This window comes from Trachinotus anak, unplaced genomic scaffold (assembly GCF_046630095.1).
Source record: "Trachinotus anak isolate AG129_WGS33_773 ecotype Australia unplaced genomic scaffold, CSIRO_AGI_Tana_v1 ptg000015l, whole genome shotgun sequence".
In the NCBI taxonomy this organism is placed as follows: Eukaryota; Metazoa; Chordata; class Actinopteri; order Carangiformes; family Carangidae; genus Trachinotus; species Trachinotus anak.
Window position 1 is genome coordinate 8,437,934 of NW_027273866.1, and position 17,143 is coordinate 8,455,076.

The window sequence follows — 17,143 nt, forward strand, 5'->3', positions numbered from 1 at the left end:
ATATGTGAAAGTGAGCTGATGAACAGTGTTGCAATCACAATATTTGTTGTTATAAAATCACAACCAGAAGAGAAAACAATCAGTAAACAGTGACGTTATGACAATGTAAGAAGAATCTAGATGTTTCTGTGAGGCTGTTGTTCAACAACCAATTCTCAAATCTCTGATCACAGAGCTTCTTGAACACAGCGGGGAAAGTTTTCACTGCAGTTCATCTTGCAACCACACAAAGCCACCACAACTTTGACAAAAAATTAAGAGCAACAAGATGTTCACTGTGATAGTTTTAAGAGTTTCATAAATCACTGAAATGAATGGAAACTCTATAAACTCTATACTATACTGGAAACTGGTTTTAAATTAGTCTAATAATGTCATGCTTTGGAAAATGGTCGGAGATAATGTCAGATGTATTTCATAAAATATGAACTACACCAGTTGACAAAACCTGTCTTAGTCTTCAGCATCAGATCTCCAAGGCACTTTAAAATGACAGTGACAGTCAATGAAAAGACAGAGAGTCACAGACCTGGTCCAGGTTGGAAAGGCTGTTTGGGTCTTGGCTGAGCCCCTGGTACTGTCCCCTGAGTCGATCTCCTGCTGCTATTTTCCTGAATTTCTTCAGGTCGACCACGTACAGGGCGCTGCACAGGATAAATGATGGTAACACATGAACTATGCAGGAAAGTATGAAAAATGGATTGAAAAAGACAGTCCAAGCGTGTCTGTCTGTGTGTGTGTGTGTTTGTGGGTGATTGACTTTTAAAGAGGTGCTGTTGACACAGGGGCTGAGTTGACTGTTACGCTGCAGCAGAGCTACCACAGTGTGTGTACCTGATGTGATATTTGCGTCCGGCGAGGTGGCTCGCCCAGTAGCCAGACTTCCAGAAGCGATACCCGTCCATCTCCCTCCGACTCTCGCAAAATGGGGTGTAACCATATGGGGCTCCCTCCAGGTCAAAGTCACGCAGCTCCTTCAGGTCTGTCCGCACAATCTGCAGGAGAGGAGGATGAGGCATTAACGATACACAAGGATCGCTATATGGCAGCTACTAGCCAAAACTTTCTTGATTGTCTATAAAATGACAGAAACTACTGAAAATAACTATCACGTTTTTCTAGAGCTGATGCTGATGTCCTCAAATTGTTTGTTTTGTCCAACAACCAATCCAAAAGGCATTAAAACTACCATCAGAGAACATGAAGAAAACCAGCAAATATTCACATTTGAGACTGAAGTTTTGGCACTTATGCTCAAATTCTTTTTTTAAAACAATCTACAGATCAAAGTATTTGCCAATTTCTTTTCTGTTGATTAATCATTTAAATTCTGACTGCTTGAAAGTCTATGTTAGGATTAGATGAGTGCAAAATGTCTCAAAATGTGACCTGACTGTGAGCAAATAATAACTAATAACTGTCATCACATGTCACAGTTTCCATAACATGTAGGCAATTTCTAAACTTTTTAGGACTTTATAGACATCATGAAGAATAACTGCAATTAACACTGTCTCTTTGGAGCTATCAGACTCATCAATATTAGTCTCTTCATGTAGTGCCTTTTAAATCATCACCTCATGATATAAACAATCAAAGGAACAAATATTTGAATGTTATACAGCTACATATGAGCTAACCTGGTCAGCGTCCACAAACAGGATTTTGTCGACAGCGAGAGGAAACAGCACGTCCAGGAACAGGATCTTGTAGCCCCAGATGATCCTCTGCTTCTCGGTCTGCTGGTGTAGCCAGCGAGGCCACTTATATTGGACCAGCTCGTACTGGAAACCATATTGCTTGGCCATGTGGGGGATGAACTCCTGCAAGATGTCACACAGAAAAAACACATCCGTCACAGTGTGTGCTAGCAATGCACTGATAAAGTTTTATGCATTTGAAACCAATTAGGGCTGTCAGCATTTTCACATCATGACTTTTACTAAACAAAAAGTAAGCAAGTCAGACACAATAAAGACAATGATGAATAAATCTGATAAAAAAGTTTTGAAGAATCACTCAACATTTAATATTAAAATAACACATTGTTGTTTGCACATTACATTTCTTCAGTTTTTTAGTGTTTGAGGATATAATTTCTCTGAATATATGTGTTCAATCAGTTTCACGTGTACAGTTGTAAATCCATCTCTTGAATTTGAAAAGACAGAAAAACATTCCTCAGGCTTTCTTGAAAATGCAGCAAGGGCAAATGTTCTATTAAAGGCCTTCATTTAGTAGTAAAAGTTAATTTAGTCTGGCATATTGTTTAAACCACCAACCACCATTCAACCTCACAGGGTGGGTGCGTGAAAACTCTGGTTGGTGTATAAAAAACTGTTGTACTGTTCTTTGATTTCCAGTGGAAAGCAGAAGAAGAATTGTCACCGTCAGCCAAACACAGTTTCACCCCGCAGATCGTCACTTTATCAATTCTTATCAAATTTGGACACTTTTGTCCAAAAGTATGAACTAGTACTGAATACTGAATATCAGGAGCAATTTCAGGTTAAGCATCTCCCTCAAGGATACATCAACACATGGACAGGAGGAGTCGGGGACCAAACCAACAGCTGATTGCTCACAGATTTCATCAAACTACACTCAGTACGACACTAATATTTGACATCTTCCAACCACCAAAGTGTAACAATCTTAATCTGAATGCAGGTATAAAACAGGTCATACTCTGTCATGCAAAAACGTTAGAAATGTGCAAACTATGAAAAGTAATTAAACAGTCCCACTGTTATGTTCTATAGCTGAATTTGTTAGATACTGATGCTTTCTGTAAATCTAAACTGTCTGTTGGTTCATTTCTAGAGTTTATGGAACAACAGGTTTTACTTTTCTTTCATTTAGCTGCTTAGTTTGTTACAGTGTGTCACGACTCTGACTTTCAAACAAATTCCATTAAGATTTTATTAAGGTTAATATTTATTAACAGTATGCAGTACTTTATCTATGTCTTATTGCTGAATGCTGCTCTGCACGGCTAATGGGCACAAAATGTGGTTATTAACAGGATTGCTCATTTATGCTTCATATTTCCCTGGATGGCTGCATGTAATGTATCACTGTATTATTGCTCCACTGTTTTGCTTCATGGACAAAGTTGTTTTTATTGCCATTGTTGTCATTTTGGCATCTTACTGTCCTGTGTTTGTATTTCTTAACCTGTCAAATCCACTCAAAAGGGCTGCAGCCGAAAATGATCAGACTGACACTGGCACATTTACAGAAATGCTGATTAATGTGTGTCCTCCTTTTAAATCAAGACAGTGAAATGAACTGAAATGCTTTGCTGGATTCCAGTTGGGATAGTTTTTTTTCTTGCCAATTAACAGACGGCACAACTCTCTGAAGACTACAATGTAAATATTCAAAGCAATCCTTCAAACTGGAACACCTGCTGGAGCCTCTAGGTAATGGTCTGAGTGGGAATCTGGATTTTAAAACCAAATCACTCATCAGTGTCTTCAGTTATCGATGCGTATTTCTGTTTTCTGACTTCATAAAACAGTAATACACATTGATATCTGAATATCTGAAGGATAATGAAAACCACAGGGAAAATAGGACACATCAATGATAATAAACATCAGTGATATGAGGAGTGGAACTGTGAGCCGAGAAAAGCACTGAAGTGTAATCATTTATCAGGAGCTTTTCCTCTAGCAGAGCATTAAAAAAAAAAAAAATCTCATCCCTTCTGCATCTTTCACTTTGATTTTCACAACTCCTGTTTGAAAAGAGAAAGCTAAAGCAGTCAGAGAAAATCTCCACATCAACGGCGAGATGCCAGCTGATTTCAAGTAACACCTGTGGAGAAAAAAAAAAATAAAGAACAAAAAATCCTACCTTGAAAGTCGGAGACAGGTAGTTCTTGAGGAACCAGAACTTGACGGGAGTTTTGGTATTCTTCAGAACTGACAGCATCATGATTCTGAGAAGGGAAGAGGGATAAAAGCATTGATGGCAACGGAGCTGGAAGAACAAAAATACTAAAAAAAATAAAGAAGAAGAAGTAAGGATGCTAGTTTTTAAGGATTTTGATTGATATAACAATCCCCTTTTCTCTGTCTGGTCATATCTCTGACACTAACCTGAGGAACCTCTCATAGAGATGCCCCGAGGCCACAGAGAAGATGTTGATCACATTGTCTTTCTCCTGCTTTGGCTCCTCCATCTTTCCTCCACCCGTGAACCTACTGAAAGGCAAAAGAGAAAATAAAACACGTAATCTGACAGTTTAGACATTTCAAACGATTTTTAAATCACAACACATACTTGCATTTCTGTGCTGGCGATGCAAACTGTTATTAGGGCTGCAACCAACAATTATTTTCATTATTGATTAATTGATTATTCTTTTTGATTAATTGTCAACAATTGTTAAATATTTTGACAATTTCCAAAATCGCTGAAGATTAAATCCTGTCAATCAACTAATTTCAGGAGCAGGTGCTGGTAGTTTTGAACCAAAGTTGTACCTGGTCAGAGTATTCCAGAAGCCGGTGTCATTTTCCTCAGTCACATCACTTAGTAGCTCCTCGTTGAACTTGTCTGGTTTCTTCTGGACCTGATCAACAGGCAATTTTAAAATCAGTTAGTGAAACAATCAATAGGAAAGGTTCTGGAAATGTTAGACATCCAGTTAATTTGTAAGCTTAATATTTCTTTGTCACAATTCCATTTTTAAATGAATTTTAAATGAGGGGGAAAACATTATAATAATAATAAAACATTATATAAAATGATGTATGTGACTGTGTATTTCTTCTCTTATGTGTTGGTGTTTGCTGTTAAATGACATGAACAAATTGTACAAGATGTCAGTTTTGTGTGGCATTTGTCCAGAAAGTTTCAGCTGTGATTGCACTGCACACACAGAACTTGAACAACATGTTTTGACATAGATCTGCCAACATGAATCTGTAATAGCTAATAAGAGTTGTCTTATTGTTTATGTACAAGGACGACATATTAAAGCCCATTTGTGCTGGATTTGAAAAATCTGGCACCTCTTATTGATGGTACCAAAACTACAATGTGGTAACCAGTGATATGATAAATGATATGATCACATAAAGTAACAACCTCTGAGAAAAATTCTTCTCCAGGAAAATGACTTCTGCTGAAGCAAAACTGTATCCTGAATCTATGGAATTGGGACTACACATCTATATTTAGACTTTTTCATTTATCTGTCCCATTAAATATATATGACTTAACACAGACTGGAGTCTCTTCTACTCATTAAAATTTATGAGCTGAGAAATTGAGACTTAAATTGTTGCCACTCACTGCCGAGGATTTGGTTTTATTTAGTTCGGGACAAAAAAGAAATCAGCTGAATGTGTTGAAGGACATATTCCTATCACTGTTTCCAGGCTGTTGTGCCAGACAGTCGTCACTTTATCACAGGTGAACTGACCTTGACTTTAATGATCCTGCTCTTGAAGTTGTTCAGCACGACTATGACGTCGTCTGAGTCTGCAGGAGAGTCCGTGCCATCGTGGCTGCAACATGAAGATCGAAAGGATAAGAAAAATAATCCAGCAGAAAGTTTACAGCTAATGTTTAAATTCAAGAGTAGGAGCATGGGCTGAATTTTAAAAACTAATGAGACAATATAACCAGTTCTCACCTGTAAATCTTATAGATTTCATCAGAGCGCCCTTTCCTCAGCTTCAGGATCCAGGCACCTGGGTTGGCCTTCAGCTGAAAGTAGCCCTACAGAGCAGAACACAGGACATGTACAGTGTTTGTGATTATACGAATACAAGACAAATCCAAACAAAAGGTGACGAATACACCAGGAAAGGAAAAGGAAAATTAACAAACTGTAACAGCTGGCAAACTTGTTTGGGCTCTGAGCAACTTTCTGCTCTAAGGACAGAGAGTTTGAACCTATATCTTACCAGGTTTGCCATGACGATGGTGTCCACAATGACCGGTTCGGAGGCAGTTCCCAGGGTGAATTGGAGCCCACGTGGCGGCTGGCCTGAGCTGACATCGAAACAATGGCCTTCCAACAAAAGATGCTCCAGTTCGTACTCTGCTGCTACAATATTCTCCACCTGCCATCACCAGAGGAAAGTAAAGTTCATGTCGCGCAGCCCAATATCAACACACAGGGGCTTTACAGACACCCAATTACAAAAGTTCCCAAGTAAACCTAAAGCTGTCAAGATGATGGGGGAAAACTTTCCAAAATCATCAGCATATACGCAAAAATGGAAGAAATCTCAGGAGGGAAAATTTAAAGCGAGATCACACCTCTTGGGATGACTGTGGTTACAACAGGAGGCAAAGAAAAGTAAAAGACAGTTAGTTGGAAGTCAGAAATCTAAGTAATGGGGCCATGTGTATGGAAACTGTGTTTAAACACTGACTGAGTTCACTGCTGAAAATGGGTGAACTCTTTGAGAAACACCTTTAAGTATTTCACCACCACAGATTCTGACTGAACCCACACACAAAGAATTTCTATACCTCCTCCAGGTAGATGTTGTCCAGGTCATATCGAGTGTGCACAGACTCCACCATCCAGCTCTCGGGAGTGTTGAGGTTTAAGGTGAAAAGTGGAGATTGAGGCATATCCAGAAACTTGGCCATGGGGCCGGGAGAGAAACTACTGTCAGTCTGAAACATCACCTCCGGCTCCAACACGTAACGGTAAAAACTGGAAGAAAACACAGACACTTCAACACTTCAAGCCTACAACTACCATTTAGTGTATGATTATCACTGTCAGTTTTTATTGAGTTGGATTCTATCCAGCTCCCAAAAAATAATATGATATGCTTGTAAAACAATTTTCAAAGAGATTTTAAAATCATATCTATGTTTCCTGCTGTAAGAGGACACTCATCACCACAGTGTTTATGCAACAACAGAGTCGGCAAAGTTAGTAAAAAAACAATGAATTATTAAAATTTTTAGTGAAAGATATATTTTTAAAGTAAATTTTCACTTGTTTTTAACAGTTTAAATAAATATATTTCTGGATATCCGGAAAAGAACAACCAAAACTAATGAGCCTTAAGCTTCCAGTGATGCTTGAGGAGCAGCTGGACCCAACTTTAATTAAACTTCTGACACTGGCAAAGATCAAAGCAGTGTGACAACAGAGTTATACAGAATTATGACATTTTAAGGGTTCAGTGCCTCATTTAAAATAAAAAATGAAATGCACTGGCTTAATGACCAACTTTAAATGAGCAGAAAACCCAAGGTACTAGACATAATGTGGGGCAGGCATACAGGAGTAATTAGGATGTATTTGAGTATTCACTCTGTGAAGAAACAGTTTGTGTCCTCACCTCTTGAGAGGCATTTCTGACAGCTTGGATTGGCAGTTCATGAAAACCCGTAAATTGACGTTTACTAGCTGCTTCAGAACCTGCAGGTGTTGAGGGGAGGAATTGGGAAGAAAGATGGGTTAGAAATAAGATGTGGAAAAGGTCAGAGGGATGTCAGATAAATCAACTGGACTAATCCAGACCACATTCACCCTACCAGTAGCAGAGGAGCAAGTTTTTGTGCGTCCCTGGTTACTGGATCCACTACTGCAACGACATCAAAGTACACGTCTCCCTCCTTAGGACGGATCTTCACAGCACTGTCAAAAGTCATCAAATCAATGATCAAGTCCAGTAAACAACCTTTTCTTGCTGTCTGCAGAGGACACGTTGACTTTACCAGTTCATTAGTTCTCTTTTTTAAAGAATAAAAAAAATATAGCCACATGCTGCAATACCACCCTGGAGGAAAACAAATTTTTAAAAAAACTTTCACTGCTCAGCCTTTCTCAGGAAATGAAGGTCTACCTGTGTATCTGAACTCTGTGCAAACATTCTAGCTTTACCTGTAGCGGTCATCAGCAAAGTCATATTCTACCCGGGCTTCTCCTTTGGGCTGAGAGGAGAGCAGAGCATCCACTTTCATCACAAGGTCGCTGGCCCTGAGAGAGACTCAGCGTTAACTCGCAAAACTCAACACAATCTGAAAATATTATTTTGTGATGTTCCTGAAGGAGCATGAGAGGATTTCAGCTTCAAAAAATGAAATAAAATACCTGTCTTCCTCGATTCCAAACTGCTGGACTTTGCTTTTGATTCGCTCTCCAGACGTCTTCAGGATGATGCTCTCCAAAAGCAGGAAGTCATCCTGGTTAAACACCTCCTCCTCCTCCAGTGGCCCTATGATCTGTAAGCAAGGAACAAAAGTATTGATTTAAAAGCTGTAGTAATTGTAGGAAAGTGCACATATTTATCCATAAATACAAACTATGTATATTCATAGTGCAGGTTTAACATTCTGTTAACAATAAGAAACTTGATTGTGACTCACTCTTCCGTTGCTGATAACTGCTCTTTGTCCTTTCTTGAGTTTGAGCACATCTCTGCAGTAGGCAGCGTGGGAGAGCAGGAAATCAAATTTGGGTCCCTCATATGCTTCCTTGAACAATGACACATCCATACCCTGAAGGAAAAATAGATAACTTGTAGGCAGTCGATAAAAGGGAAAATTAAGAGTAAAAATAAAAAGGCTCACGAGGCTTAACATGGGCAGAGTTTGAACAATAACAACAGGAGGAAGCATAATCATTTTGAATCATGATCCTGCACAGAAAAGTGAAGTTGTCCATCTCCCCTCACCCCAACAGCGAACTCTGCGATGTCAACACCCTTCTGCAGGGCTGTGGCGGTCTCCTCTTTAGCCATTTTAGTGATGAAGTTCTTGGCATTGTTGGCAGATTGTGTCTGCATGGCAGCCCAGATCGCTCGCGCCACACGGCTCGTTTCGGCAGACGGACCAGCTGACGGGTTGTTGATCATCCCCAGTCGCACATTGTTGCTGGTTTTCTATTATTGAGCAGGTGAGAGGTTTACATCACATTAAGGTAATGTATGCAAAGTCATATATAAAATAGTCCCATTGATTATTAATGCAGTGCATGACATTAGACAAAACTAAAACTTAAAGGAATAGTTTGAAATCCACCTACTCACATTCTTGCTAGGTTATACAAGAGCATTGATACCACTCTTATTTCTGAATGCTGAAGATGAAGCTACTAAACTTGTGATCTGAGATCAGCATAAAAACTGAGAACAAGGGCTAACAGTTCACCTGAAGGTAACAAAATCCACCCACCAACAACTGAACAAAGCTGATTATGTATCACGTTTTCTTTGTTTAATCTGTTCGAAAACAGAAGTGTAAAAACAAAAAAGTTTTGGATTTACGGTGGGTTATATGTCGGACCTGTTATTTAGTGAGCTGCTGGTAGGCAGACTTTGTTGCCAGGTTCACTGTTTCCGCCTGTTTTCATTATCTATGCTAAAATAATCTAGCAGTCTGCTGGCTGAAGCTTCAAATTGAACAAACACATATGTGAGTGGTATCAACCATCTTATCTAACTCTTGGCAAGACAGCAAATAAGCATATTTCACACAATGTTGAGCTACTACTTTAACTGACGCTTTAGAATCATTCATGTGTGCAACAAGAGTTTTTGTATCGTACCATGTGTCTGATGGCATCATAAAGGAGCTGTCGTCCCGAGGGTTTGTCAAAGTCTCCGACCACCCAGAAGGTCACAGGACGGATGTAGCCATCATCTGACAACCACAGAAGAAGAAAGACAGGCGGTCAGGATAAGTTATTGAGGTGATGCCACACAGGTGAACTCATGAGGCAAAGGAGATGAGCCACATTCGTCAGGATTTCTAAATCGGACACAAATCTACATGGGTAGAGTACTGGGCTGTAAGACACCAAAAAAAGTAACTATATTCTTGTTATTTTCTACTCCAAATCTTGCTTCATTATCAAAAACCTTCAAACTTTTGTCATTCTCAAACATCAAATCAAACTTTCAGCATCTCATTCTCCATGCAACTACAAGTGACACATAATGAACTGTCATGCTCTCCTTCAGAAAGATGGAAGAAATAATGTTAGAACTTAATAAGCAGTTATGTGAACGATTTTTTTTAGTACTTATACTTAGTACCCTAATACACAATCATCACATGCGTAAATTAGTCATTTATGTCCTCTGAGAAATGCAACACAGATGGAGTGGTGGTGGTGGTGGTGGTGATGGATTCACAAACACATCTGAACGCTGCCAGCAATGTTGTTCACAGACAACAGAAAAAAAAGAGCAAGTGAGGAGGAGAGGGAATAACATGGAGGAAAAGGGTGATTACCATGCCTGTTGGTGGTGGTCATCCCTGATGCAGGGAAATTTTTAAAACACATGAATAAGAGGAGGACGAGGAGGAGAGGACAGAGGGAGAATACATGAAGAGAGTTTAGGCTTGAGGATTAAATTATCTTCATGGGAGACATCAAACATCCTCTTCCATTCTGTTTTTGCATTTATATGCCCAGCTATCACACGAGACTCTCCTGCACACTCTTACCTTTCTTAGTCATGTAGTTCATGCTGTTGGCCACGGCGGTGCTCTTCTCTTTGGTGTCCAGAGTTGAGAAGCGAGCATAATCATCCACAAAGTAGTTATCTATAAAGAGAACAAGAAGAGGTATGAAGTTGAGATTGTGTAACAGTGCTCTAGGGGTGCAACGCAAAGCTTCTATCTGTATGTGTTTATGACACAGAAATATCTATATTTGGATTTATAGTGTACATTGGCAGGGCCTACATGCAGTGGAAAGAGGTCCAGGTGAAAATAAAGTGTCTAAAGTGTTTGTGGATAAAAACATAAGATAAGACAAGTTTATGGTCTGCTGTCAAGTCTTCTGTCAAGATGTCAGGCTTCAATGTTGGATCATTAGCTAAAAATAACTCTTGTACAACATCAGTCAAGCTTTATCCTGCACTGCACCACTGTTCTGGTTAAAAAAAAAAAAAAAAACAAGAAAGGTTTCTAAGGACAAACCTTATTTTGTAGCAACATTTCCGACACTAATTTTAGATGTTACAGACTGTAAGTAAGTTTCCAGATAATGTCTTTGTATGTCAACTCACTGGTGTCAGACAGGTCCAGGTATGTCCTGCTGGTGGACAGCACTCTAGGGTTGATGCGAGGAACAACGTTGGGCTGGTTCATGATGAAGTCCACAACGTCGTGATCTGTGGCCAGTTCCCCCTGCGAGCCACATGGACACAGACTCGGGAAGTTAAAGGACAAAGTCACAGAGGACATTCTTCACTGTTACTGCAGACCAGACAGTGATGCAGGAGGTCCTTGTCTGTCCTTTCATCCCCACAGCTAAGAAAGCCCTCTCGAGGTTTAATAGCTTTTCTGCTGTAGTTACTGATGCTTGTGTATCGACTGAAAAGTTTTCCTCCGACGAGTTTGGATTAAACATTAAAAAGGACAAAACAAGAGTGATGTCTAACACCCTGTTCAGCTCCAACACTCTTATAGCAACAAAATTAAACACTGCCCACTGTGTTTCAATGCCTTCGAAAAACCTTTGAAAGAAACAATTCAGAAGAGTTGGCTTGTCTGTGAGCTGGAACAACATTAAAACAGGAGAGAATGACAGATGGCACGCTCACAAAGATCCAGCCTAATAGACAATTTATTTTATTTATCACAACAGTCCTTGACAACCCTAGAGCGCTTCTGCTCGTTTCCTTTCAGTTTTCGGTTTTCTTTAAATTGAACTCTATTTTGTAGTAGATTGAGCAAATTACAAAACAAAAGAGCACAACTGAATACCCCAACTGGCACTATCAGTGTCTGCAGAGTCACAAATGTGACACAAATCAGTGAATATGCAATCTGTTCTATTAAATCTTATTTGATGGGATTCCACAGATTTTTGTTGTTAAAATGTGCACAATCTGAAAATATCTAACATTTTTTTACACACTGTATGTGCATATGAGCACATCAGGAATACCTGGAAAGAACTAAATGCATTACAGCAAGAAAATGTAATTCTCTTCAAATATGCACTTGTGTCTGCACAGACATTAATGCAGTGATGTTTTGATTCTGACTCATCTGCAATGAAAATTGATTTTGCTTTGAAGATGAATAGAGGAAAAAAAAAAAAAAACAGAACAGAGGCTTAGCCATGAAATACACACCTCGCTGAAAATAAAATCTCACTTAAGCTCACTCTCTCTCAGCAACTGTTTGTAACAAGTGTGTGTGAGTGTGTGTTGCTGACTGACCAGGTAGACAGCTCTCTGGTAGAAGGAGGTGGTCTCCAGGATCTTTTGCATGGTGACTGTCTCCAGTTCATCCGGGTCCAGCTGCTCACGCTGGTAAGGTATGCCGTTGTACATGACCACAGGCAACGGGCCCACTCCTGTCTGCTCATAATACGCTCGGCCGTCCTAATAGAGGAGAAATAAAGAGGTATTACTTCAGTTTGCATGAGGCTGAGCACCTGTGTCTAAGCAGGACCTAGAAACGCTAATCCAAACATATGTAGGTTTGGTTTCTAGCAGTATCAGGTCGACCCCAAAAGACTCTTGAGGCAACTGCATCTTGTTTAAAATTCATCTGCCAGAGTTCAAACAAAATCAGAAAAGGAACACATAACACCTGCTCTCAGGTCTGTGCTTCAGCTCAGAGAATTGATTTTAAAATCCTGTGTCATGTCTACAAATCACTCACTTCTGATGTTTTCACCTTATGAATCTTCAAACACTCGGTTCATCTGAAATGGGTCTGCTGACAGTTCAGAGGATCAGTAGAAAATAAAGAGAAGCTGCATTTTGCTTTGAAACTACACGTACTTGGAATACACAAGTGCTGTATAACACTGACTGTTTAAATCTAAAACTTACTTTGTCACTGTTGCCTGTAATTCAACTTCTGTGTCTGAACCTCATTACACTATCCATTGCTCTCGTTTTAAAAGGATCAGTTTCAGAAAATGTATTCCCTTTCTTGAGTTAGCTGCCTGTGCGTCTGACATTTCCCTTAGAAAATCTTAATTTTATCACAGCGTAAAAAAAATACTAATGAAAAGGTAACGATGTTGGCTTTGACTGATAATACCCACAAAATAACGGTAGCATCCAGCACAGTGACGCCACATTTAACCCTCCTCACCTTCCTGTTGCTGTCATAGCTGGAGTCAGCTCCCAGGACGCTGCTGACCTCCACGTAGGGGAACCTCTTCTCCAGCACCTTCACCACATTCCCAACACTTAGCTGTCCACCAATGGGCACCTGGTTAAACATCTGAAAAGAAAGTAGAAGATGGAAGGGAAGGACATAATCAGTTAAAAGAAGCACAACGTCTCTGCCCATCTACAGGTATTTTATTAGACAACAATCAATACTCTATATGCTTGCTCATTAGGCTTCAGCACAGTGATGGTAAAAGGTCGACTCACCGAGATGACCGCGTCAAAAGCGCTCTGACTGTCCACTTCATCACTGATGTAGTTGTAGGCACGGACCAGCGCCACACCCGCATCCTGCATACCATCTATGTCATCTTCATCTGACACCACAAACACCAGCCCGATCCTAACACCCAAGCGGAGAGCAAATAAGTTTCCAAACCAAACTCTGATATGTATATTGGATAGATAAAATGCAGGGTGTGTGGTGTCTGCTTCATCAGTATTCAAACAAACTGACCCTCCCAAGATACCACATGCAGGGAGGTATCAAAGGTCTCCCAAACCTGCCTGACAAAACTCCTAAATTAAAAGAGATTTTAACTACACATCCCACCAGACTGCTACTCTGGTTTCTATTTGATTTTCCTTGTTTTTGAAGTAACTGTGGAGCAATAAAAAGTAGTGTGTTGCTTTTTAATTGACATATTCATTAGAAAAATAAGAAAAGTTTACACTCCACCACTTCTCTGATGACACAAACACCAACCTGAGTGGGATGTTGTTAGCATAAAACATCTCTGCAACACTCAGCAGTTCAGCAGCATTCTCCTGAGTTGGGTCTAGAATGATCACCTGCAACACACAATATACACACAACACACGGACGCTGGTATTTTTTTTTCACAAGGATTATGACCCATTTTGATTCACCAGGCGTCGATTACTCAAACACGGACGCACCAGATTGTGAAAGTTCTTGCGGATCTGTCTGATGACTCCAGGGAAGGTTGGTCTGAGCAGTTCCTGCACGTTGTAGGGCCACGGGCTGTACCTGTGGTCTGTCTCTAGGTTGTTGATCCACTAAAAAAAAAAACAAAAAAAACAAAAGGGGATTGAAGAGGAAATGGGAGCCTGAGCCCAAGAGCAGATCAGTGGCAACAACAAATTACATTTGACTGCTGCAGGCTGGAAACGAAGGCCACAGCTTACAACTATTTTGACTGTCTTTTAATCATTCTGTTATTCTTTTATAGTTTCACATCTTCAAAAACTGCTTCCTCTGTCCTGCTGACAGCCCAACCCCTGATGATACCCTAATTATAGTCCACAGAATTTATGTTGCACTTGCTTGATGAAAAGTGTTTGCTCTTTTTTTTTGGTTGACTGACTAATCAATAAATCACACTACAGAAAAACTAGTACAGAAAGTTTTTGCAAGTTTGCAAACATGATCTCCTACAGCTTCATCCCGAATATGTGTCCATTTACCAAGCCCACTGTTGTTATTAAAACCAAACCAAAATCAACGCAATTTTTATGGATATTTTCAGCTGTTTTCTCATTTCCCATTATCTTACCTCACCAGAAACCTACATTACTTAAGTCCAGCACTTCCAGGTTTTCCAGGGGAGAAAATTAAGAGTAACTACCACCAGCATTACTGATAGGTGTGGCTGATGGTGTCCTTGAGTACACCTGTGCATCTGTGCAGCAGGGTTAAACCACTGGAGGTCATCAAAAACAAGATTTTCTTGAGATGTTAATAGGTTTTTTTATTTTCTGTTCCCAGCCAGCAGAACAGATTGGGGTAGGGGTAGGAGGGGTGTGGTTGATGTCTTACACTGATGGCGGGATTGCGGATGTCAACGGCATAGTCGGAGTCAGACGGCTGGACGTTGAGCTTCAGGATGTCGTGGATGTAGGGTGTCTCGATGTGCAGCGAGCGCAGACCCTCCATCACCCTCGCCTCACTGCGCAGCACCTCAAAAACACTGTAGGTAAGAAAGGACAGAGATGAGTCAGTGTTTAGTTGTGTGTGTGTGTTTCTGTGGGCGTGAATAAGAGCATTAAACTACCAACATGACTCGTAAAATATGATTATGTGCAAGACAGATGTGTACCTATTTACATTTATCAAAATGTCAATCAAAAAAAATTGTTTTGGGGCCTTTTTTTGAATATTAAGGAAACAGGCAAAACTCCGCTGTTATATAGTGTAATACCATACACTCTGTAGTTTAACAATTTCAATTTCAGAGCTTAAACAATTAACTGAAAACTACATTAGTGATTGACCTTCTGAAATGTGAGTTTTGCTGCTTTTTCTGTTGAGTGCAACAGTAAATCAAATATCTTTAGGTTTTATATTGTTGTTCAGACAAAACAAGAAAACTGAAGACATCGCTGCAGAAACTGGCAACTATTTAACACTTTATAGACTGAATGATTAATCAAGAAAATAATCAGTAGATTATTTTAGTTAATTATTTATTAATTAACTACTATGTGGTCAGTGTCTTCCTGCAGCTGTGAAAGACATCTGAGTTTTGCACATCACATTCCTTTAACAGTTGTTTGAAACTAACCTGCTGCATTTTAAAAAATTCATCTTATGTTTTGGTAAAAATTAGTAAAAACCCAAAAGGGTGAGCCTTGTCTATACCTAATGCGAAAATGGTGAAAAATATCAACCACAATTCCCAAGAGCCCATGGTCTCATTTTGTCCAACACTACAATGCCCAAAGATATTCAATTCAATATAATGTTTGACAGCAAATTCACTGGAACATCAATTATTTGACATTTTTGCTTGAAAACTGAATTAAGCATTTAATCAATTACTGAAACAGTTGCACATTAATTTTCTGTCAATCAACTAATTACTGCAGCTCTGGACCAAATATAAAATTTTGATTATATAGGTTGCAATGATGACTGCAATGCAATGGATTTCTGAAATAGAACAAAAGAGCTCTTACATAGCTTAGTGTTACCTTACCTGAAGATGTCTTGTGTGTCCAGATCTATGTGCAGCCCATTAATGAACAGGGCTGAATCCCCAGGCTGCAGGCCCAGGGTCCCTTTGAAAAACTACAGAGAGAGAAAGAAACATCAACATGACTGCATAACCTGTTCACATCAAACCCTAAAACTCCCTGTTCAACTGAGCTGAGTACATCACCACACTGTGTAGCGCGTAACGTCAAAGCTGGCCATCGTGTAGTCAATTATATTGTAAAACTAGAGGCAACAGTCAGCAAAAAGCCATAACGAGGCATGTCGACAGCTCCAAACAAGCACTGACAGCTCTGTTTAAAGTCAGTCTGTTTAGAGCAATCAAACCCCACACTAAACAAATCTAATTATTAGAGAAAGGCTGTGTGAATGTGTGTTTGTCTGTGTGTGCATGGCTGTGTGTGTTTATGTGCCTGCACAGGCAAAAGGAAAGCTCAAAGTCGTTCTGGCGCAGTCAAATCTCATTACAGAAAGACAAAGACATCAGATTAATCATACTCCAGACACTGCAATTACAACAAGACATGATTAACACAAATATTGTTCATCCCACTTAACTGTGTCTGTGTGTGCGTGTGTGTGTCTGTGTGTGCATGTGAGTGTGAGAGAGAGAGAGAGAGAGAGAGAGAGAGAGAGAGAGAGAGAGAGAGAGAGAGAGAGAGAGAGAGAGAGAGAGAGAGAGAGAGAGAGAGAGAGAGAGAGAGAGAGAGAGAGAGAGAGAGAGAGAGAGAGAGAGAGAGATGTCTGCGTGCATGTGTCCAAACTACTTCAATCAATAATCCTTTCTCGCTGCAGGACTCAGTGCGCCTGCCGAATGAATCACCGATTCAGTAATTAGGACGTTTGCTGCTCACCACCACCACCCACCTAAACTCCTGTCTGCACACCAAGATAATGTGAGCACAGCTTGAGGAGGGAAGGGGGGGGCGGGAGTGAAAAAACATTTGACAAGAAAAAGGGGTGATTACCTATTCCATTAGCAGGGCAAAGCCAAACACATTGTCAGGAACTGAATGCTTTTCAAGTCAGATGTTGTTCACAATTTATC

The 17,143-nt window shown here is 39.9% G+C and overlaps 1 protein-coding gene across 1 annotated transcript in view; it reads right to left on the minus strand.

Moving 5' to 3' along the window:
* uggt1 (UDP-glucose glycoprotein glucosyltransferase 1) overlaps positions 1 to 17,143 on the minus strand; it is a 31,158-nt gene that overhangs the window by 2,860 nt on the left and 11,155 nt on the right. Inside the window, exons 12-37 of the mRNA XM_071498418.1 lie at positions 16,079 to 16,170; positions 14,920 to 15,070; positions 14,040 to 14,159; positions 13,846 to 13,931; positions 13,347 to 13,482; positions 13,060 to 13,191; positions 12,171 to 12,335; positions 11,010 to 11,130; positions 10,444 to 10,542; positions 9,539 to 9,633; positions 8,667 to 8,873; positions 8,359 to 8,490; positions 8,084 to 8,214; positions 7,874 to 7,969; positions 7,525 to 7,627; positions 7,329 to 7,408; positions 6,499 to 6,688; positions 5,925 to 6,083; positions 5,651 to 5,736; positions 5,438 to 5,522; positions 4,494 to 4,582; positions 4,107 to 4,211; positions 3,862 to 3,946; positions 1,641 to 1,823; positions 835 to 995; positions 530 to 644 (exon numbers count right to left, since the gene is read on the minus strand). Of these exons, the coding sequence (XP_071354519.1) occupies positions 530 to 644; positions 835 to 995; positions 1,641 to 1,823; positions 3,862 to 3,946; positions 4,107 to 4,211; positions 4,494 to 4,582; positions 5,438 to 5,522; positions 5,651 to 5,736; positions 5,925 to 6,083; positions 6,499 to 6,688; positions 7,329 to 7,408; positions 7,525 to 7,627; positions 7,874 to 7,969; positions 8,084 to 8,214; positions 8,359 to 8,490; positions 8,667 to 8,873; positions 9,539 to 9,633; positions 10,444 to 10,542; positions 11,010 to 11,130; positions 12,171 to 12,335; positions 13,060 to 13,191; positions 13,347 to 13,482; positions 13,846 to 13,931; positions 14,040 to 14,159; positions 14,920 to 15,070; positions 16,079 to 16,170 (3,204 nt within the window). The remainder of the gene's footprint in view (positions 1 to 529; positions 645 to 834; positions 996 to 1,640; positions 1,824 to 3,861; positions 3,947 to 4,106; positions 4,212 to 4,493; positions 4,583 to 5,437; positions 5,523 to 5,650; positions 5,737 to 5,924; positions 6,084 to 6,498; positions 6,689 to 7,328; positions 7,409 to 7,524; positions 7,628 to 7,873; positions 7,970 to 8,083; positions 8,215 to 8,358; positions 8,491 to 8,666; positions 8,874 to 9,538; positions 9,634 to 10,443; positions 10,543 to 11,009; positions 11,131 to 12,170; positions 12,336 to 13,059; positions 13,192 to 13,346; positions 13,483 to 13,845; positions 13,932 to 14,039; positions 14,160 to 14,919; positions 15,071 to 16,078; positions 16,171 to 17,143) is intronic.